Here is a 23,399-nt window from a genome sequence, read left to right as displayed (position 1 = left end):
CTCGCTCTCGAAAAGCAACCTGCCTCCTTGGCTCTGTTTTTGTCGGCACCGGGGCCGAGCTGAGCAGAATAGATGGGCCCCTTTGGCCATGGTTGTGTGTGTGTGGTCGCCCATGTCGGAGTCTCTGACAAAAAGACACCCTGGGAGGCCCCTCCTGTAGCAGTTCAAGCTGGGTCCTTTCACACATTTCCTCGCTTCCTTAGGAAAGAAAGAAATTCCTTCAGAAGTTTGACTTCTACAAGTGGGGCCCCCCAGTTGTGACGGGGTCAGGTTCACCATATTGGGCCCGGTGGGCTCTTTTAGGCTGGGTTCTTCAAAAGGATGAGAATGTCTTGGGGGGGGGGGCTTATGCTTACCTTCGACTAATTTTCCAATGAATTGAGTAATGTGAACGCATGGCACAACCACGCTACACAGTTCAGCTCGGGGCCTAATCAGTTGGGGTATGGGCGCTGGTAAATGTTTGCATGTGGTACTCCAACACTTGTTATCTCCTTTGCTCTCTCTCTCTCTGTCTCTCTTTTTTATCCTTCTAAAGGATTCGCCATGAATGGGGTCCTCGGAGTGTTTAAAGTGAACCATATGCTGCTGTGGAATCCATTGGGATTTTTCGATCTGCTCTCTCTCTTTCTCTCTTTCTCTTTCTCTCTCTCTCTCTCTCTCTGTCTCTCTGTCTCTCTGTCTCTCTCTCTCTCTCTGTCTCTCTCTCTCTCTCTCTCTCTCTCTCTCTCTCTCTCTCTCTCTGTATCTCTCTGTATCTCTCTCTCTCTGTATCTCTCTCTCTCTCTCTCTCTCTCTGTCTCTGTCTCTGTCTCTGTCTCTGTCTCTCTCTCTCTCTCTCTCTCTCTCTCTCTCTCTCTGTATCTCTCTGTATCTCTCTGTATCTCTCTGTATCTCTCTGTATCTCTCTGTATCTCTCTCTCTCTCTCTCTCTCTCTCTCTCTCTCTGTATCTCTCACTTGTTTGCTGTCTCTCTGTTTATCTCCCTTTGTCTCTCGTGTCTCTCTCGCCCTGGGGTGGGGGTCACACTGAGCCTGGTCTGTTTTGATTTGTTGTTTTGAGTTACCATGGATACCTTCATGAGGTGATAACTCAGATTTGTGTGTGTGTGTGTGTGTGTGTGTGTGTGTGTGTGTGTGTGTGTGCGCATGTGTATGTGGCAGAAGACACGTGCATGTGCAGCTGCATGTGACCGAGTCACACAGTGGACATCATTGAGTCTGGTTTAGCCCCCCTCCCCACAAGACAACATTGGCCCCTTCCCAATGAAGGGAGTGTGATAATCTCATTTCAAATTCTGTTATCGGCATGAAAAAGAGCTTGTTTGGCGTGGAACGCTTCGTGATGCTCCTGGGTCTCTGTGTTTTCTCAAGCTGAGCGTATTTCCACATATCCCTACAAAATATACTCCCCTAAGTGACCCCCCACTCTCCTCCCCCTGGCGCAGGGGTTTTAAGCATGAGATAATGGAGGAGGATGGCAGCACAGAGTTCATGACACGCAGCTTAAAACTGTTGCTGACGGGCCTTTTCAAGACTAAGATACGTCACCACGTTTCCTAAAGCCCGTGGTTTGAGTTGAGCCACTCGCTCGGAGGCTACGGGCCTAAATAATGCTTTGTTTAACAGGGACGTCAAGTGTTTTAATAAAGACCTTCTGAAGGTCCCATGTGGTTCTAGGTTTTGCATGAAATACGTCTTGCTGTTTTTAAAGTAATTTAACTCGGAGGAGACTAAACTCAAGGCATGTGGTGGATGTTGGTCAATGGGCGCTTTAATTGAGTTAGTGTAGCTCGGTTGATTGATGGGAGATTGTGTCCCTAAACAGATTATCGAACCACTGAAATTCAACCACTGTAAATCTATTTGTCCAAGTTGAGGGTAAAGTGATACAATGAATCAATCCAGTGATACTATGCTCCATTAAAATGCACACCTACATTATCCTCGTTAAGTCCTCACTCTTTACTAAAAATAACTATGATAACTTGATCAATTTGCAATATCCTTTATAACCATACCAAAGATTTTTTTTACATTTGCATGTATACACCCAACATGCAAACCATCCAACATCACGAATACAGATGGGCGCCGAGAGTATTTGCCTTGTAAATCCTGCTCTGAACCAGGGCACAGAATCCCAGTGTGTCACAGTTCAACAACCAAAGCACACAATTCTTGCTCTCTCAGGAATGATTTGCAACCCTAAAGTTATTGCTACTGGATTTCTTCTCATTTTCTGACCATCACTCAAGACCTAAGGTCTGTAGCCACCTGGCTATCAAGTGCTGTGACGTCTTTGTCTCTCCAATAGAGGCTTTGGGATGGCTAGCAACTTCCTCTTCTTCTGAATCCGTGTCATTTCAATGATTTGATTATATCCATACTGGTCAGCTACACAGTTAGCCTGGCTTCCGTGCACTGCTGAAACAGTGTGTGTTGGGTCGAGCCCATGCGGTAGCAGTTAGTGACAGTGGGCCCATGAGCAAGAGATTATTTATGTTTACTTGGGGGGAGGCAGGAGGGACTTGTTAAACACTGAGTCGCAGGCTCTGTCATTAACCATAATTACGGTCGTTACTGACCTGCAGTGGGTCTGTGTATGCGTTTCTGTGAATGTAGGAGTGGGTTTTATGTGCCCACACGCTGCTGTTCTGCTTATTTGTGTGAGGTTTCGTAGAGGGTATATAATTATGCTAAATGCTCCTGATTGATACGACAATCACAGTCGTTTTATTGAGAAACTCAATTCATACAAAAAAAACAATTCATACAAAAAGGAAATGTGATTTAATAGTTTGTCTTGTTCATTGATCGCATCAGATTGTTTGCGTCGGATCTATTAATTGTGACATTCAAAATAATTCCCCTACAAAATGTTGCCCCCTCGATGTGTCGATCTATATCGGCAATGCTGCGTGTTCAAGCGTTATGTCTTTACCAGGTTGGGATACGGCGCGATCACATGAACCTGAGTATGGTGCGTTCACGGTCGTTGACCTGCATTATGTTCATTGATCAATCACGCCGTTTAGGTGCCCTTATTTGTCCTGTGGTGCTCGCGACCATATTCACACACAGACACAGACACAGACACACACAAACACACACACACACACAGTTGTTGTTCAGGGTTTTATCAGTGAAATGAAGCTTTAATGTGGAAGAAACAACGGCAATCTGTGCTGAGAATCTAGACTTCAATATGAGAGGTCGACTTATGGATAAACTTTGAACTCTTGTTCAAATTAGAATCAATTATTTTCAATCTGGCGCTTCCCGTTCACTTTCCTTCGAGGTTGAAGGGAAGGTCTTCGGTGAGGGTTTCAGTTCGCAATAATATATACAACCACCTGATGCCACCGTTTCAATTCCATTCAAATAGCTTTGTGGCACGACTATTGTTTTGAACAGTGTTACCGATGCATTATTTATTTTTATTTTTTGTACTTGATGGAAGTATGTTTTCTTTCCCTGCGAGAGTTTTGTACTTTGTTATTGCATAATAATAAAAATATATTTATAAAGAAAAAAAGTCAAATACTGTTGTCAAGGCGGCCGCCTTAACCATACAGTGCTGGGGGAAACACTGTACCCAAAGGGATACTTTGGTAGGTTCTGTACGGCTTCCCCTGATCTTGATTCCTGGAATGAGCCCCTTTTAAAGGAATGGAAGGGCTTTTGTGTAGAGTGGAAACACCCTTCGACATGTGTATCCATTTTCATGTGTGTGTCTATCCGTTTGTCTTCGTGAGTGTGTGTTGATCTGATACGCGTGTGGAATTCTCTGATAAGTATCTGTACTAAAGATACGACGACCCCATCATCTCTTTGGTCTTGGGGGGGGGGGGGGGACGACAGCGGGGGGGGGGGGGGGGGGGGGGGGGGGGGGGGGGACAGCTTTGCCCTGGTGCACATGAGGAATCCCAAGATAAAGAACCTAGATCCTTAGGGTAGGTCAGCCTAAGCCAGGATGTTATATTCGGTCTAACTACAGGTACATTAAGACTATGAGGCCTCACAGGCTTCCTGACTCCTTGGAACCACTTGCTCTGGGATTTATACATACTCTCTCACAAGCTTTGCCTCTTAAGTCTTGTAAAAAAGGCAGATACAGAGGCCAGGCAGGCATCTACCCTGGCTGCTGAGACGTGGAACATACGATATGACGCAAGCCTTGTAAAACGCCCCCCGATGATCGTTTGTTTACAGACGTTTGGCCTCAAAGAAGCGTCCGCAAGGGCCCCGTCATCCCAGCTGGTCCAAGCACCATGTTGAACTCATTTTAAGGGCTTCAGGACGTTGGGTGGAGTTTGCAAAAATAGTTCCTGTCCTTTATTTATCCGCATGGCTTTATCCTCATTTTTAGAAGTATAAAGGGGTTCTTCCAGTGTGTGTGTGTGTGTGTGTGTGTGTGTGTGTGTGTGTGTGTGTGTGTGTGTGTGTGTGTGTGTGTGTGTCGTGACGTGCACCCTGATCCCAGTGTTTATATTGTGTGTTCTGTTGAGTCATTCCGACATTTCAAAATTCAAACGTATCTCAAACCGCGGTCGTAAACGTATTTGCAGTCCGTGTGCAAGACACATAAAATGTGTGTGTGTGTGTGTTTTGAATTCTTGCGTGTTTTTTCTCAGTTGGGTAACAGCCAGCTCAGCCAGGAGACAGTGACAACATTGTTCACATGTCTCCGTGAAGTGAACCTCAACGCGTCCCAGTGTGTTAAACATTAGCTGTTCTCTGAATGCCTTCTGCCCTTCAAACAGGGATTAGCCACCACTGAGGAGCGCTCTCCTTCAAACATAGAACCACAGGCCGCTAAGAGCCGCCGAGACAGCGGAGTGACAGCTTATACGGGGTTAGCTGTGTGTGTGTGTGTGTGTGTGAGTGTGAGTGAACTTTGTATACACAATATGGTGCTTGCAGACAAGCAGAATTAAAAAGCATTATCTTGGCAGAGGATCTGACACATGTCTACGTTTATTGCCTTGTGAGCTGTGATAAGGCAGGCAAATATGTTGCAGTGTTTTGCTCTTCACATTGTGGTTAAGACAGCACATTTCTATGAGATTATTACTCTTTATTTCCCCTCTCCCGTTTTTAAGGCAAATTAACACAGCTTTGTCTGTTTTTTTTCCATTCATTTCGTCTTCCCAGTGTTATCTTTTTAATACGGCTCCGATAGCAGCTGCTTTATCTTCCACTGTAGCACTTGTTGCACGGAGCTGTGTTCCCGACTGAACTTCCAATAAATCCTCCCGTCCAATCAGCAGGGCTCCTGGGCCGTTCCGTCCTAAATCCTTCTCCCCAAGGTCACATCGTTAAATCCTGTGCAGATTCCCACACCGCGGTACTTCAGGAAACTGAGACCCGAGGTTGATTTAGGCGCCACCGGGATTGCTCTGGACGGCTCCCCAGGGACGGACAGGACCTCTGTTGCCTTGCGGTGTAGCGGCTGTTTGAAGTGGTTGAAGTCTAAATATGTTTTATGCAAAAAAAACGAAAGAAAAAACCCACGCCATCGGGGTGGCCTCACAGCCGTTAACACGGAGCGTGTTTTGTTTTCTTAAAAAGCACCAACGGGATCTCTCTCTCTCTTCCCCCTCCGCCCACCCCCGTCCCTCTAAGATGCGTTGCCGGAGGCCATGTTGTTATTCTAGGTGTGAGATGATGGAGGGTCCTAATAGAGAGGTCAAGGGCTTTGTGGCATTCCTTAAGGGTGTGAGTCAAGGCACTCCCACCTTTTGACATTTCTTAAGGTAAGGCTTTCCGGGGAAACCGGGTAGGATAGGGTGGGGATTGTAGCTAATGCTGATGGTGTTCTTCTCAGTGTTAATCTTGTCGAGCTCTAGGGCAACTTGTAATTACAGTCTTCAAAGGGAAATGATGACATTGAACAGTTTTCCTTTCCAAGTACATAAACGTTGAAATAAACAAACCCAAGTAGTACAAAGCTAAACCTTCAAGTCCTGAACCACGCAGTACTGCTGCCGCGGAGTCTACGTTCTTTGGCACATCGTGTTCTAAGAAAGAGTGAGTGAAGAAGAACAGTAACATTAGTAAAATCCTAAAATGTCTGAGTGCATCTTGGGACCTTTCTCTGCTGCAGTGCTCTGATGGTTGCACCATGGGGGCACTGCAGCAAGAAGAGCTCGCCTCATATTCAAACATCCATACCTGCCTTCATTCAAGATGTCCATTCATTTAGTTCATATTTATACAAATGACTACATGTAAAACATTGAAATGACTATTCACCACATGCTTTAAATGACTCCAGAGAGACAAACATATTATAACATATTTCAATACTCCAAAATCAAGACAAAAAAATCATACATAATGCAATACATCTTACATAATGTATAATAATTACATCTGCATATATTTTCAAGCGACTCAGAATCAATCATATTTTCGGCTGTTTGGAAAACCCCACGGGAGCAACCTTCTACGTTTAATTCACACACACTCAAAACAGTCCTTTCAACGGTCCCTGCAGGCAGAACGGTCCCTGCAGGCAGAACGGTCCCTGCAGGCAGCAGCTCTGAGTCCTCTGAGCGGTGTTCTGGGAAGGCCCCGGCTCAGAGAGCACCCCGTTGGGGGGGGGGGGCAGGCCGGGGCCATGAGCTCAGCCGGGCCGGTCAGTGGGTCACTGCGGGCGGGCCAGACTCCAGAGGGCTGATCTCGCTCTGCGGTGCTGCGGGCGTCGGCAGTGCCCGGCCGGTACTCCGTGCCTCGCTCCGGGTCCCTGCTGACGGGGACAGAGTTCCCCAGAGGTGGGAGGAGTACCCCCGGTGCGCCGGTCGATGGCTGTGAGGAGGTTGAGACGATGGTACGTGTCCCCCCACCGCCGTGTCCTCCTCGCAGCCTCTCACAACCCTGTCTGTCCTCGGTATCAACCGAGACGTTCGTCATTAGCGAGCCCCTTTTTCTCCATACTCTGGAATAGTTCCAACGTATGGAGTTCAATAGGCTGCTTGGCCCAGCTGGGATGACGGGGCCCTTGCGGACGCTTCTTTGAGGCCAAACGTCTGTAAACAAACGCTCATCGGGGTTCATCTTACAAGACATCATGCCTTGCGTCATACGTCTAGTTCAATCCAATGACCCCAATCGTCAACAACAAGCCGCTCCTCCTGTCACCTAACGTCTAATTAACAAGATATCCTGTTGCCCAACAGAACCTAGACAGAACAACACCTTTATATATCTGCCGCTGCTCGTTGCCCCTCAGTTGGGGAGCCGGCCACATCGACGCCCGTCACTGTGCACCATGAGTCAGGGCTCACACTGCCAGCCGAGCTAGGCGATGAGCTGAGCCGAGCTGCTGAGTGACGCGGCAGCCGCCTAGACTGCACCGCTAGTTTACTCTAAGCTCAGGATTTATTCTCTTCACTGCGGAGAAGCACTGAAGACAGAGAGAGAGAGAGAGAGAGAGAGAGCGCGCAGTGTGTCACCGGAGCAAATGCTTCAGACCCGGGTTCTCCGCGGGCCTTCTGAAAGACGATGGGTACGTTGATAATGCTGATCTGTGTGAAGGAGCCGTGCCGATTAAGGAGTTCCCCCAGGACAATGCAAGCCTTTTGTGATTAGTTTTGGAGGACGGCTGCTTTCTGCAGGCGGCCCTCCTTAGAAGTTCAGCGGCATTGGCTCCGTCTGAGATGTGCATTCGTCTGCTCTCGTGCTGGTTTATACTTGTGTGTGTTTTGCCGCTCTGTGATAATTAGGCCCTGCGGGAATGCTAAACTAATCGTTGACCGTAACCCCTTTTGAACTGAATGAACCGATTGAAGTGGATTGCAAAGATGAATGCTTGTTTGTTGCTCGCTCACCTATTGCCACAACGTAGAGGTAGCGTTGTCATAGGAGGGGAGACTTCAGATCTTAAAACGTCTTCCTGACAAATATTGATTCGTCAAATGTGCTTCGGTAGACCATAGCCTTGTTCTTTGAGTTTGGGTAGACGAGCTGCAGATATGTTCCCCATAATCACTGGGACTGAGAACTCAGTGATGCTAGGCAACAAGCACGCACATGCACAAACACACTCTCTCTTATTTCCCTGCATTGTGTAAGATGGGAAATCGGACTCTTTCATTTGAATTGCAATTTCAGTTGAGTTTTACTGGATCACTTCCTGATCCTCTAGGCTATTAGGCCCTGGCTATGAAATATGATCTATTGCTTTTCATATTCCCAGGAGCTCTGCACTTAACCCTAAGAGAACATGAGCAGAACAATTAACAGTTTTTTTGTTCTATCCTTCAACTGTTTGAAGTTCTTCTGTTATTACTACGACTATTGCAACTATAATACTGAGCTTCCCTTTCCTCTTATTCTCTACTTGTCTCTCTCCGTGTCTCTCTCTGTCTGTCTCCCTGTGTGTGTGTGTGTGTGTGTGTGTGTGTGTGTGTGTGTGTGTGTGTGTGTGTGTGTGTGTGTGTGTGTGTGTGTGTGTGTGTGTGTGTGTGTGTGTGTGTCTCTCTCCATATTACACCGTCATTAAACAACATGTTTTTCTCGGGATTCGTGGGGGGCAGTGCTTCGCGGAACAAGCCTAATCACACCGTCATCCAAAGGTTGATCCACCTGTTGGCACGGGTGATGTTTGTGTCCGCAGGAAACGCCACAACGTAGTGGAAACATGTGTGGATGTATGCATGCATGTGTGTGTGTGTGTGGAGGCTGGCCTGAGAGTTGTTATGGGGAAAAGAAAATCCAAATGACATAGGAGAGAAGCAGCTCACACACACACACACACACACATAAAGAGAGAGAGGGAGAGAGAGAGAGAGAGAATGGGAGTGCGACGGAGGGAGGACACGGTGCGTAAGAGGGAGGAGGAGGAGGGGCAGCTGCTGTGCCCTGATTGGTCTGCTTTAGTGTGTGTGTGTGTGTGTGTTTGTGTATGTACACGTTTGCCAGTGGGCGGGGGGATTAAACCACCGTCACGTGATCCCTTTAGCCTCTTTTCCACACAACCGCACACTGCTCACATTTGCCTGAGAGCGCACTCACGCACATACATGCAAAGACGCATGAACACACCACCACACAAACACACGCACGCACACACACACACGCACACTCACAGCTGTTGAGATTTCTCGGGGGGGGGGAGAGAGAGGGAGAGAGAGTGAGAGAGAGACAGAGACAGAGAGAGGGAGGGAGGGAGGGAGAGGACACAAGCGGACTAACCTGTTCTGCCGTGGGCTGCCTGGATCATCCTCTCGGCGCTGCTCTACGTTTGATTCGTTCGCCCCACCTCTCCGTCGCCGGCTCCACGCGGGGAAGGCTGTCCAAGGATTTGTGCGTGCGGAGCATCGGAAGGAGAGTGAGAGAGAGAGAGAGAGAGAGAGGGGGAGATAGGGAGAGAAAAAGACGGCAGTAGGGAGGAAGTAGAGAGAGACAGGGAGACATGTGTTTTGACTCTGTTGAGGGCGACTACCACTTCGCGTTCGGTCTCGTCCACTGACCCAGGAGGAAGTCCCAGGTGGGTTGAGGCGCTCGCCTGCTTTTTAATCTCGTTTTGAAGAGATGTTTACATATTTTTCCTTTTGGGTTGTTGGCTCGGCTGATTGGGTGGTTCCACTGTGTTCCTTATGGACGTGTGTTTAATGGAAGTGTTATCAATTGGGTTGAACTTGTTAATGTTTTGCTTGTGTGTGTGTGTGTGTTTATGTCTCTGTGCAACTGAGGCAACTGCGTGTGAACGCAAGATTATTATCTCTTGTGAAGACTTTGAGGGGGGAATTCCATGTTGCATGCTTTGACTCACACAAATGATTGGGTCTTGGTACACACACACACACTTGAAGCTTGGAAAAACACACACACTTGAAGCTTGACACACACACACACACACACACACACACACACACACACACACACACACACACACACACACACACACACACACACACACACACACACACACACACACACACACACACAGGGATCCCATGTTATTATACTGAGGTGCCGGACATGATTGCCGGTAGCACCACAGTAAGCCCTCGCCTAAGCTAGAGACAAGAAGATTAGCCCTGGTTATTAGGGCCGGTGACGGTAGGACACCGCGGGGCAGAAGGTGCAACACCACCACCACTTCCCCTCTCACACAACCTCCATTCAACCTGAACCCACCACCCACCACCCTCTGTCTCCGGGAGAAAGGTCCCCTCAGGGTGTCTCCCCTCTCCTTGAAGCCCTGGCCCGGTCGCTCTCGTGCACCCGTTATGCACCGTGCGGTTTAACCAAACAGGAAATAAGAACCGTGCTTTTGGTTCCCTCCATGTTGCCGCTTGTTTGCATCCAAACTGAAAGGATTGGAGCGGGACTCCTGGGGGATCTCCGGCCGCTGTACCTCTGGCTGGGAGGAGATGGCGTTCACTGGGCTGCCCGCCTTGTTGTCAGACTCAGGAGAGTCCCCCCCCCCCCCATCACCCAACGTCTCAAAGTAAATCCTCTGGAGGGCCTGTAAGCCGCTGAGCGTTGGGCTTACACACTCTCTCCTGTTTCACTGCCATCTTACAAAGACCCCCCCCCCCCCCTTGTGTGTCGACGGGCAGATCCCACACCCGTACGGCCCGGTCTCACTGGCTGGTGTCGCTGGTTTGTTGTTGTATTTTTAACAGGCGTGCCAGCTGCAGTGTGAATGGGTGTGTGCTCGCCTGCATGCACGTGTCTGTGTGTGTGTGTGTGGATATTATTAGCTACCATAATACCATTCTTTCCTGGTATTGTTGCAGTGGGGCGTTGGAAGGTGACCCAAAAAGCGGCGGGTCTATTTTTAGGCGTGGCAGCCACAGTTTCAAATGTATGCATGTGTATTGAAATTGTGTGTGTGTGTGTGTGTGTGTGTGTGTGGGGGGGGGAGAGATTAGAGTGTCTGCGTGTTTGTGTAATTAAGAAACTGGAAGACGACAGGAAGCAGTTGGCAGTGGAAGAGACACTCAGAACTGTCTGATCTTCGCTCCTTGCACGATGAGGCGTGTGTGTGTGTGTGTGTGTGTGTGTGTGTGTGTGTGTGTGTGTGTGTGTGTGTGTGTGTGTGTGTGTGTGTGTGTGTGTGTGTGTGTGTGTGTGTGTGTGTGTGTGTGTGTGTGTGTGTGTGTGTGTGCAGTTAATTGAATGGCTATCCGGGTCTCTGGCTCTGAGTCAGGTCGATGTCACACCTGTCCTGGGGCATTCTGGGTAAACGTTTTGCCTTATTACCTGCCATTACAGTGGAGGCGGAGGTGAGGATTACCCTTTGAAACAACAACAACAACAACAACAACAACATGCCCATTGGAAGGACTAGCATCAATGGTGGTTAGGATATAGTTGACTATTGTTGCAGCGCCTGTACCATGGAATCGTTCCGGCATGTTTCACCACAGCAAGGCCTTGAGACGCTCTGTCATCCGCAGAGACAGCTCCCAAAACATCCACAGTCGTTTCTATTTTTCAGTTATTTATTTGTGTTTCCATATGATCTACTTTTAATACTAGCCATATTTCATGTTTACTCGCTTGCCTTCCCAAGTGTTTTTTCTGGTTCTCTCAACACGTTTGAGGATAGAAGCTTGTTTTATACAGTCTTCGATCAAAGATTTTTGACGTTTTGATCAGGTTTTAATCGGTGACTAAACGTGAAGGTTAGTTAGTTGAGGAGTCGCCTGTGATGGACTGACAATCAGACCAAACAAAGACGTGTCCACCAGACCATGGCTTGCCCTTTTAAACAACATCACATGAGATGGAGCTGCCTGTGCATAAAGGTCCTTCTGATGTCTGCATCCCTAGGCAATACTAATAAGGGGGCTGGGAGGGAGAGAGGGAGTGAGAGAGGAAGAGGAAGAGGCTGTTGATTAAAAGAGGTCGTGAGAGTGAAAGGTGACGGTGACCTCGCCCCGGGCTGCCTCGCTGTCGATCTTTCCAGGGCCGGCAGACTGCTCAGTCTAGCGACAACAGACCCCAGTGCCCGCAGCAGTCTGACATCGCTGGTATCAGACAGAGGGAGGGCAGACGGTACGCACACATTTCTGAACTGCTATGTGCTCGGATCCCTTTTTAATTGAGTTTCCGTCGATGCGTTGATCTCATGTTATTTCAAGAGGGAGGACACTCGGACTATAACTGAAGTGGAGGGGAATGCGAGACACTCACACCAGTATCAAACTCATGAGAGCTGCAACAAAACTGCAGTCAGATGTCGTCTCTCTGGAGTAGACTGGTTTAATACGGGGGGGGGGGGGGGGGGGGGGGGGGGGTGGTGTCTTCAGTGGTTTGTAATGTATTGGTTTGCGGTGGCAGGCTAGGATGGGAGTATTGTTGATGCCAGCCGCAAAAAGGCTTGGGGAAATGAGAATGGCTGTAGACAGGATGGTAGGACTGGGTGGGAGTGTGTGAGTGTGTATGTGTGTGTTGTTCAGACGTATCATCATGCTGCAATTGGGGATGCAACAGCAGTTGCCCTGACTTGAGTTGTGTGTACATGCAACAAAACTGTGTGCGTGTGTGTATGTTTTGTAAATGTGTGTGCGTGTGTGTGTCTGTTTTGTAAATGTGTTTGCGTGTGTGTGTGTGTGTGTGTGTGTGTGTGTGTGTGTGTGTGTGTGTGTGTGTGTGTGTGTGTGTGTGTGTGTGTGTGTGTGTGTGTGTGTGTGTGTGTGTGTGAGGGGCTTGGGGCTCCAGGGAGCTGATGCTTTACATTGGAGGGGGCCGCAGCTGTCATGTCTTACGCTTTGGGCCTGAGGGCCAAACAGCAATCTGTGATTCATTGCAAACCCCCACGCTCCCCTCCCTGGCAGGGCCTGTTCCCCCATCGCTATGTATAGCTCAATGTTTTTGTTTTCGTTTGTGCCGTGGCTTGGACAGTTTGAATTTAAAAGAGAATTAGAGATTTTTTTGGGTTATGGTGGTATGCAAACACTATGCAACCATAGTACCCTCTCGTCATAATATTACTTGTCGGTTTACAGACTTTTTTTTGTTCATATTTACACACAAACAAAAGAAAGGGATACCTTGGTCTTCTGCCACAGATCCGGCCCTACACCCTACTGCTATGAAGCTATTGTCTTAGCCTGTCCTCCGTTGCCTCATACAACTGCGTTGGCAACTCCTTTGCCCCTCTTACATGTTTTAAGTTGTCTCTAATCACAAGTCTTGCTTCCTAACCCCGTCCCCTTTCATTAGCTAGCTGTCTAATGCTGTCTTCGCTAACAGTGTCTTGCTGACAGTGTCTTCGCTAACAGTGTCTATATAGGTATGCATCTTGGACTCAAAGTGGAACAAGCCAAACGGCAAAATAGGTCAATTTAATTACATAGTGAAGTAAATGGTCCTACAGTAAAACGACATCAGAAAATTTTCTGACACAAATGGTGTGCAATTGTGAGAGCAATTATTACAATCTGTTGAACAATTCGAAACGATTCATCTGATAGCTAAACCTGAAGTTCACGTTGGACTTTTTGAGTTTTACCAGTGCCTCGTTCATAGGCCGCACCCTCCCCCAAATTCAAATAGAAAGCTCATTGGTCAGCAGACCTTGGCCTGCTGGGACACATACCCTTGTCTAGTCTGGTCTGAATTAGAGCCAATTTCTTTCACCGATGTGTAATAAAATGAGATAGAAATTAGATGGATAGAACAGCAGTTCCACAGTACTTATAAATGTAAAGCGCATCAGGAGAAAAGGCTTACACCAGGGCATCAAGTAGGGTACATTTTGTAAAATACGTAAAAAACCTAAAATAGAAAATAAATCTTGCACATGATTTTGAAGGTAAAGGAAAGCTTAGTCATGCTCTGAAGGTTATGTAATGTTGTAAACAAAACATCCTCTGGCTTTGGAATTTATTGGTCAAGCATGTTACCTCACATTTGCTTTGTTTGTTTATTGGCTTATCCAGTTCCCTCCATATGAATTCAATCTACGCACCAGCACTGTCCTAAATGAAAGGCAAAAGGTGTGTGTGTGTGTGTGTGTGTGTGTGTGTGTGTGTGTGTGTGTGTGTGTGTGTGTGTGTGTTGCGGCTTCACCCATATCAACAGCTTAGTGTCCCCTGCACTAACACACACATTTCTCTCACTGTGAAACACCAAAAGGAAATTTCAGGATCGGATTAGAAATAAAACACAAGCAGAGGATTTGTCACGCATAAGGCAGACTAAATCATTGATGGTGATAACCCCATCCCCCTCTCGGTCTCTCCCACTCTCTTCCCTTTTCTGCTCTGAAAGCACTCGTAACCTGCCAGGTGTTTTAAGCCAAACCCCCTTTTCTATCTATCGAGATGCCGCAATGAACGCTGGGAGTGCAGTTTACAACATTACTCTCTTTTTCTGTATCCCTCGCTCTCTTTCTCCTTTTGCCTTTTTTCTTATGGTTCTGTCAATTCCTATCCAATACTTCCACGCAAGCCGTTTTTATTCGTACAATATTGTTTAGCGATACAGTTTCCCGTCCAGCCACCTTGTTTATGCTCCGTTCTCCTATTGGTCAGTTGGGGCAGGCCACTGTTTATGTACAGTCTGTCGGCACGGTTTCCACGGAAACCTACTGGAGCTGTTGCAGCAGTTTCACCAAAGCCTTTGTGGTCGTGCCAAGCGGCCGGGGTGATGAACGAAGCGAACACAGCGAACTAGCTCCGTCCCACCCAGCCGCGACCTGCTCGGTCAAACACAGCTAAAGGGCTGTTCCTTTAAAAGAAGAAAATGAAAAACACTTTGTTTTGTCCTTGTTTAAAAAAGTGGTTTCTGGTTACTGTGTGTGTGTGTGTGTGTGTGTGTGTGTGTGTGTGTGTGTGTGTGTGTGTGTGTGTGTGTGTGTGTGTGTGTGTGTGTGTGTGTGTGTGTGTGTGTGTGTGTGTGTGTGTGTGTGTGTGTGTGTGTCGTTTATCTGTGTTTGTCTTTCCGACTATCTTTCTGTGTGTTTGCACACGCATACTTGTGTGTGTGACTTTGTGTGTGTGTATACGTGTACGTGTGTGTGTTGCTCTCAGGACAGCAGTGGTCTGTTTCCAGTGTTTACAAGCTTGCCTCATCCAAATGGGTGCCGCACCTCACCCGGTTGTCGCATTGCCCACTGAGAGCGGCTCTCATTCCCCTCACTTCAACCCGACCGGAGCGCTGCTTCTTACGGGGCCACGGAGGATTGCCGCGTGTATCCGTTTGTTAAGGCTTGCCCAGTGGCCTTGCACTGGAGAGCCGTATGAGCTCACATTACGCCACACCCATATTGGCGCCGTTGGTTTGAACACCGTCCAAACACTGTGCTTCCTTCAACCTCCTCCACCCATCCTAACCCCTGCCCCTCTCCTTCCCCCCCCCCCCCCCCGCCGCCCAGGTGAGAATCGGAGAGAGAGAGAGAGCGAGCGTGCCGAGCGTGAGTGCGAGCGGATAATCGGTCGAGCGACGGACGCGGCCCAGGCATGAGCACAGACGGCCATCAGGGGGTGGTGACCACCCCTCCCCCGCCCAGCGGGGGTCCCAAGGAGCGCTACTTCGACCGCGTGGACGTCAACGACCCCGAGTACATCAGGGCCCGCAACATGTCCCCCGACCTGAGGCAGGACTTCAACGTCCTGGAGCAGAAGAAGCGCGTCACGCAGATCCTGCAGAGCCCGGTAGGTTGTGTTGTTTTTGTTGTGCGTCTGTCTGTCTGTGTGTGTGGGGCATCGATACACACGTGTGTAACCATTCTGGGCTGCGTTCCAAATTATATAGATTTTTCTTTTTACTCCTAGTCCGTACTGCAGCTACCATTACAAAGCATGTACTGTTGCACACGGTATGCGTACGATTGGGACATTGACTGATCAGGACACCTGTAGTGCCCCATAGACTGAGAGTCGATAGGACATATCTTTTGCTACGCAGAGGTTTGTAGGGCAGAATAGACAAAAAAAGCATGCTGGCTTGCATCCTGCGAAACGTGACCAGATGTGGTACAACCTTGTATCTTTGGCCTACTGCCCTTTCCATAATATGTATTGGGACGTACTAAATGGCATACCAGAGAGTATGGTAGCATGGGTTGGTCATTTAGTGCAGAAGGAGAAACCGTTAATGTTGCCCTCCAATGAGCACAGCGGATGTCCTGTGTACAGGATCATTTACCACTGGTGTTTGTTTGTGTAAAGGATAAACCGCTTGTGTTTGTTTGTGTCTGAAAGTCTGAGAGAGAGAGACATGTACACAGTGGCGGAGAGAGAGAGAGAGAGAGAGGGTCATAGCGGTCCGAAGTCTACTAAAATCCCAATATAACCAAAGCAGGCGCACCCGTGCCTCAAAGTTCGCCTCAGGCGCTGGCTTACCAGGTCGGTTCAGGTTTTGCTGAAATAAACAACTCTTTAAGCCACCAGTACACGTTAAAGAAATTTGCAGCTGACATTTAATTCAGCCTCTGACGTCGGCTTGGCTTTCCAAAGACGCTAGAAAGCTAAGGCTTCAAATGGCAAGCACGGCTGGAAGAAGGTCATGGTGTAACACTGGGGGCTCCGTGTTGGTACCCTGTCGCAGGAACCACCAGCTTAACCGGGTGGGGTTCCAGCCCCTCTGTGATTAATGTCGGTGGGGTGCCCTCTGAGCCGTGGCATTAAGTTACCAATTTAAGGTTCACTTTTAATTAATCCGTCATTAAAAAATATCAAATCGCGTAGCAAACAAAACGGTCTTGGATTCTAACAAACAGCCCAGAAGTTACGAATAACGACTCGAAGAATGACCTGAAATGGAGCAAAAGTAATGCAAGGAAATGTGGAGCATTGCTGAAGAATGATTTATGTATTTGTTGGACTCAACACTTAATCAAGCAGTAAAGGCTGGGTTGCATTGTCTTCCTGGTGGCTATCAGCGGGCCACTTTGGTTCACCCTCCACCCTGTAGCACTGTTTGCTGTGCAGTGTTGACCCAAGGTCCGACCTGAACGGGTCAGATTCGTGTTTACAGCACGCTTTACGAGTGGGCGGCTGAGGTGTTTACCAAGGTGTGTGTCCCTCCTACACTTGTATATTGAACCTTACGTTGACCTGTAGACACAGGTAGGCGCTTCTTTGTTTACCGATTGTTTAAGGTCCAAGGCGAAATTGGCGCTGATTTGAAAGGTCGGGCTGTCTATAGAGGCGAAGCTGTTTGCTGCTGCGTCCTGCCGCGGTTCTGTGTGAATCTCGAGTGGGTGGGTCCGACAGCACTCACAGAAGTATGTTGGGCATTCGGTTCTAGCAACCTGAGTTGCTAGTGTTAGGACACACGGCACGGCAGGAGAGTGGTTGATTGAGCTGCGCGGTAGTGGATTACATATTGTACAGTCTGCGAGTGTTCCCCACCGGCACAGTAACACAAGCCTGTGTGTGTGTGTGTGTGTGTGTGTGTGTGTGTGTGTGTGTGTGTGTGTGTGTGTGTGTGTGTGTGTGTGTGTGTGTGTGTGTGTGTGTGTGTGTGTGTGTGTGTGTGTGTGAGATTGATACTGTGCCGTGGCCATGGCGGTTTTGGCATGGTCTTTTTAAAGCTTTAAATGTGATCCACATTCTGCCCATGCCCAGTGTGGTTTCCTTGGCGCGATATACTACCAGCTGTCTAAGGACGCGGGAGTGGTGTGTGGTGCAATGATGTGCATCCACTTGTGTGTGTTTGTGTGTGTGTGTATGAGGGGATATAATCACATACACCTGCCGTTTTAATGAATGTGTCTGCACGTGTGTGTGTGTGTGTGTGTATGTGTCTCTGCACGACGTGTGTGTGTGTGTGTGTGTGTGTGTGTGTGTGTGTGCATAGTACACGCGTGGATGAGTCAGTCAGTGAAGGCCGATGCGCTCCTGTCAGGTTGATGACGCGTGGGTTAGTTGATGTGGTGCTTTGAACGCCAGCCAGTTCTCGTCTCAGACGGCTGGGTCTATCCGCAGGGTGGCGGTCTTATTGACCGTGACATCAGACCCCGCCGTCATACATCAGAAATTCCCTTGTGTTGCTCTGTTGTTGTGTCTGCTCTTCGGTGCATTGGTCAACGGAAATTGAAAAGGCAAAGCGCCGGTTTATGGAAAGAAGAACGGCTTGCGACCTTAAGATGACCAAGGAGCCCACTTGATTTGAACCACTTCATGACAACACTGCCCAAGGGAGCGTTGTTCACCTAACTGCCCTATCTAATGGGCCAACTACCCCCAAATCCGACACAGTAACAACAAGTGTGACACTGTGTGTGTGCGCTCCTCTCGAATGTAATCTCTCCTTAACCCTCTCTCTATCTTCTCCCGCCTTGACGTCTTCTCGATTGTTGTTGTTTTGCCTCCAGTGTTTGGGAGCTAGCTAGCTAACCCGGGCGTCATTCAGCGCTCTCGTTGAAGGCTGTTCTTAAGCCTGAACAGAGGGGAGCCGCACCGAATGACGCGATCGAAGCCTGTGCTCACTGGGCTCTGGGGTTTGATGTAATCATTTACTTATTTTTACGACTGCCAAGGTCACAGTTGCCCTTTTTTCTGAGGCAGACAGGAAAGCGGTCTGCCACACAGGGTAATAGTCTGGGTGGTTTTCATCCGCAAAAAGACAAACAGTCCTTTTATAGCTAATTGAACGTTTGAACATTTTCATAAACAGCTGGGTTAGCGTATTTGTTAGACGCTTGGCTCACTTCTTATTTAGCGTTTGTGGGATGTTTCAGCTGCACAATTGAACTTATTGTTGATCTGTATTTTCAGATAATAGAATAAACCTAATGGATCCATTCTTGGCTCCATTCTTGTAATTAGTGGATTAATGTTAGACCTCAGAGACAGAGGGAAGGAAGGATCATATGTTTAGTCTGCCAAATTTAAATACCTTCCCAAATAGACCAGGATGAGCCTGCATAACAACCACACTTACAAGAACAAAACATTCAGTTCTCATTCAGAAAAAAACAAAACAGAATTGAATCAAGGGATCCAAACCAAGAAGCAGATCAAGCCTGGACCAACTGGAAGTGACATTTGTGCATAATTTGTCTGCCTGTCCAGGATTCATTGTTCTACGTCCGTGCAGAGTACATTTCTTACTTTGTTATGTTCTCTCTGGGCCACAGCGCAATTTAATCCTCATGAATGCTGCAAACTAATAAACTGCTCTCATTATCCAAGTACAAAAGCCCCCAGTAGTTTGACATCTGTATCTCACGTCTAGTTCCTGTTCTACAATCCACTTTACCCTTTGAAAGATGAAGTCTCTCTTTATTTTGACTTTTTGAAGTCACTTACACGAGTATCGGTTTTTATGTGTTAAACCACCACTTTGTTCTCGTGAGGCCAAAGCCATGCTCTAGATTTGGTTTTGTTTTGGAACATTTGGTGGTTGATCCCATCCCAGAGAGTCTTTCTGTTTCTTTTTCAAGGCCTTCAGGGCCATTTTGTTTCTCTTCACAACATATCCTTGTTGCTTCAGTCAGTGAAATCGTTCAGCTGTGTGGATCTAGTGTTGACGTGTCTCATTTAGCCAGGACAGCCCCTCAACAAAAGAAGGCTGTCTTTCCTAAGACTTTTGAGTTGCCTCATATGTTTTACTATGGGATTGACACCATAATGAGGCCTGAATGTAATTCCTTTGTTGTGGATCCTTTTTCCAGATTAAAGCCCTGTTTTATTGAACAAAATCCCGAGCCAAAACTCTGTCCCTTTCAGTTGGAACTTTTATTGGGGCGATCCAGTGCATTACTTAAGGAATGCAGTGCAGGGAGTTTGTTCAGAGTCGAGGGAGACAGCAGTGCAGCTGTAATGCAGGACTGAGTCACTGACAGAAGAGACACACGCTTACACCAGGGGTTAGACAATAGCAGTGTCACGTAAGGATGTGTGAGAGCTGACCAGGTGGGGGGGGGGGGGGGGGGGGAGGAGAGGAGAGGGAGAGGGAGAGGGAGGGAGGGAGAGAGAGGGAGAGAGAGAGAGAGAGAGACGCGCACACACACATAGAGAGAGAGAGACACGCGCACACACACATAGAGAGAGAGAGACACGCGCACACACACATAGAGAGAGAGAGAGACACGCGCACACACACATAGAGAGAGAGACACACGCGCACACACACATAGAGAGAGAGAGACACGCGCACACACACATAGAGAGCGAGAGACACGCGCACACACACATAAAGAGAGAGAGACACACACACACACATAAAGAGAGAGAGACACACACACACACACATAAAGAGAGAGAGACACACACTTCCTGGATGATGTCATGTCACTGGATCCACCGTGGCTTTCGACAAGACCGGACGTGCATCGGTGACCTCGTTCATAAGTGCTTGTTTTCGTTCCCACGCTCTTTCATTAACAGCCGGGGGGTTCTTACCTGTCCAGGTAACCTCAGCGGAGCCGTGGTTACCATGACCTCACAGGATGCTCGATGATGACACCTGCTCGTTGCGTGAGCCAGGATGACCATTTAGACAGCATGTGACTGATACAGAGGACTAAATAGATTCTTCCCTTAAGATCTCTGTAAATCTCTAAGGTCTCGGATTGCAGGATAAGATGATTGATGATGCTTGTATTTAAATGGTCTGGGTGAAGACAGCTGCTGGTAAACACTCTATTGAAATAATTGAATATGTTGAGTGAACACCGACGGCATAGCTGTTGTCCACAAACCAATAGCCATCTTCTAAGAATCCATCAGTGTGTCACCATATTGTTCATTAACATCCTCTGGTCGTCCTCCACTCATGCCTTTATTTTCAGCCTCTTCGTTCTCCACCAACGTAGAGCGTCTTTGAGACACAAAATAAAAAGCACTCCACGCGCCCAACGTATGATCGGTATTCATGTGCACGGCTTGTGCATATGAACCGGGTTCCCCGTCGCACTGCTTCTCCATCCGCGGTGTCGGGCTGACCGTATGTGTCTGTCTGCCCACGCTCCTCAGTGGAGTAGGAAGCGTTCTGTCGTCCAGCGTTCCGGCGCCATCACACCAGGGTGTTTCATGTCCACTGACACGTTTAACAGAGTCTCTGGCCCGCCGCGACTCACCCCCGCCAGGGGCTTTTGTCTCGCTGGTCCCTCTCCGCTCCAAGGACCCGGCACTCCCACGCCATGGGTCCGGGCGCACTTCCTCTGAGCAAGGGAGGGGAATGGAGGAGGGAGGGAGGGAGGGAGTGAGGAGAGAGAGAAGGGAAGAGGGATGGAGAGAGGGGAAGAGGGAGAGGGAGGGAGGGGAGGAAAAGAGGACGGGGGAGAGGGGGATGGAGAGGGAGGGAGGGAAGGAGATTGCGGGGGAGAGAGAGAGAGAGAGAGAGAGGGAGGGAGAGGGATGGGGAGAGAGAGAGGGGAGGAAGAGAGGATGAGGGAGAGATGGAGAGGGAGAGTTATGGAAGATTAATGTGCATCGTTTTTTTAAAATGCTCACGGAAACCCATTTTTTGTATTCATCTGTTTAGGGTTAAACCCTCAGCCATGTAAGCTATGACAGATCATGGTCATATTTCCAGGGGATGTTTTTATAGTTTCCTTTACTAGCCTTGGTTAGTCAAGTCATTTTTTTGATAACCAAAACAGATGACATTATTACCATTGAGAAATTAATGAATTGAGATATAAATGATTTAGACCAACAGTAATTAAGTTTAGTAGAAAGGTATTCCCAGCGCAAATGTTCCCTCCTGTAATCAGTGGGGGTTTTATTTAGTCAAACCAAATTGCAGGTTTGACTACCTGCTTAGAGCTTGTTTGGTTGGTGGTTTATGTGACCGTACTTCTTGCCCTGAAATACCCTTTATTTCCTATTCTAAAGTAAGCGCCCAACCGCATGCTTTGCTGCTGGTGTGGTCATGAATACTAACACTGTTAATAATCTAGCAGGCTGGAGAGTGCAGGACGCAAGCAGTGTATACCGTCGCTCTGCAGATGGACGGATGAAATATTAATAATACAAAATGTGAATGCTTTTTCCGGCCCGGGATTAATTTAAGATGATGTGAGTCAAATCCCTGCTGTCATAATCTCTTCGGGAATGTGTGCGTGTCGTAATGGAATATTTTCATCCATATGGATTTTAAAAATAGTATTTCTAAATTGTGTTCATTCGTGTTCAGCGAAATGGTCTGAAATTAATCCTTTTACAGCTAAATTGTTATTTTCAGTTGCTATGTTTCCCTGAAATTGCTTTACCCCTCCTTTACGAAATGCTTCAATAGCCTGCACTTTGATTTTTAATCAAATATATTAATAAAGTGAAATCTTTCATGGATACATATTCAGCCTTTTAAGGGTCTATTATATCACTCTCTCTCTGTCCATCGCTCTCTCTTACCCTTGCTCTTTCTCACTCTCTCTCTCTCTCTCTATTCACACTCACAATGACGCAGGAAGTCCTGTGGCGCGTCTCCCACCGCCACATTGACTGAGTACAGTACGGTAGTCGAGCCCCCCCAGGGGGGGCCGCTATTAAGGAAGAACCGCGGGCCGCACATCCGCAGAGCGGCAGAGAGCTGGGTCGGTTACCGTGGCGACCCCGCCACTCGGGGCGGAGGAATGTCTGGCAGGGCTTCAGAACTCCCAGATAGAGCCTGTATGCATTCTCATTTAATTGCTCACTGTTTCAGGGAGGGGAGGGGGGGGGGGGGGGGGGGCGGTGCTGCACTCTCCAATAGGCCCCACCATACCACCCCACACCCCATTGCCTCAAATCAATGGCCCTGGTTCCATCCTGAGGCCACACAGGTCGGATGAATGGGACATTCAATGTGCACACGCATGGGGGAGTGGTGGAGCGACAACGAGTGTGGCGGTGGTTTGGGTGCAACCTGAGGAGACTGGCTACTGCAGAGTGGAGTCTAGGGTTACCCGAAAGAGCGAAGAGGGTCTTCAGTTGTCCAGCTTTAGAAACTAGAGAAACTAGAGATTCCACCTCGGTAAAGTGTAACGGTGACCTTTCACTGACTTCAGACCGCTGACATTTCTCATTTAGATAAGCTAAATATTTCGATTGTCTCATCTGTTGACACTCTCTCCACTGGCACACGGCCCCCACACGAGAGTCCAGTTCACCGAGTAACAAAAACAAACTCTCTCTTCCTATCAAACCCCCAGAGGCCCTTCAGCCTCGCGCTGTCATTAGTCCGACTCGTGTACCAGCGAATCACAGCTGGGCATCTCAGTCAGTCGCTATCCGGTAAGTCAGGGATCCGTCAAGATGCAAATCGACCCACCCGAGAGCACCCCGGGGCCTAATCTGTGATTACCTCGTCTTCCTGTCTCTCTGTTTCCCTGCCCCGCGTTAGCTTGTGTTAGCCTTTGCAGTCTTGTATCCCGCTTTGAGTCCTGCCTTCTGTCTTTTCTCTCCGTCACCTTGATGTTCATTTTTGTATCCTGGCTCAATCAGTGGTCACATCACTCCCTATTCCAAGGGCACTCTGGCGGTTCAGATGGGAGGC

The 23,399-nt window shown here is 48.2% G+C and overlaps 1 protein-coding gene across 4 annotated transcripts in view; it reads left to right on the top strand.

Moving 5' to 3' along the window:
• Positions 1-23,399, top strand: part of add3a (adducin 3 (gamma) a) — a 61,441-nt gene that overhangs the window by 12,234 nt on the left and 25,808 nt on the right. For 3 of the 4 annotated variants that reach the window (XM_056586793.1, XM_056586794.1, XM_056586791.1), the window contains exon 2: positions 15,343-15,622. In XM_056586793.1, the coding sequence (XP_056442768.1) occupies positions 15,428-15,622 (195 nt within the window). In that variant the 5' untranslated portion in view covers positions 15,343-15,427. Of the gene's footprint in view, positions 1-9,167; positions 9,496-15,342; positions 15,623-23,399 lie in introns of those variants that run through there. The other variant, XM_056586792.1, reaches the window with a different exon arrangement.

Source organism: Gadus chalcogrammus, chromosome 3, assembly GCF_026213295.1.
Source record: "Gadus chalcogrammus isolate NIFS_2021 chromosome 3, NIFS_Gcha_1.0, whole genome shotgun sequence".
NCBI lineage: Eukaryota > Metazoa > Chordata > Actinopteri > Gadiformes > Gadidae > Gadus > Gadus chalcogrammus.
This window is presented reverse-complemented; position numbering and strand designations above follow the sequence as displayed.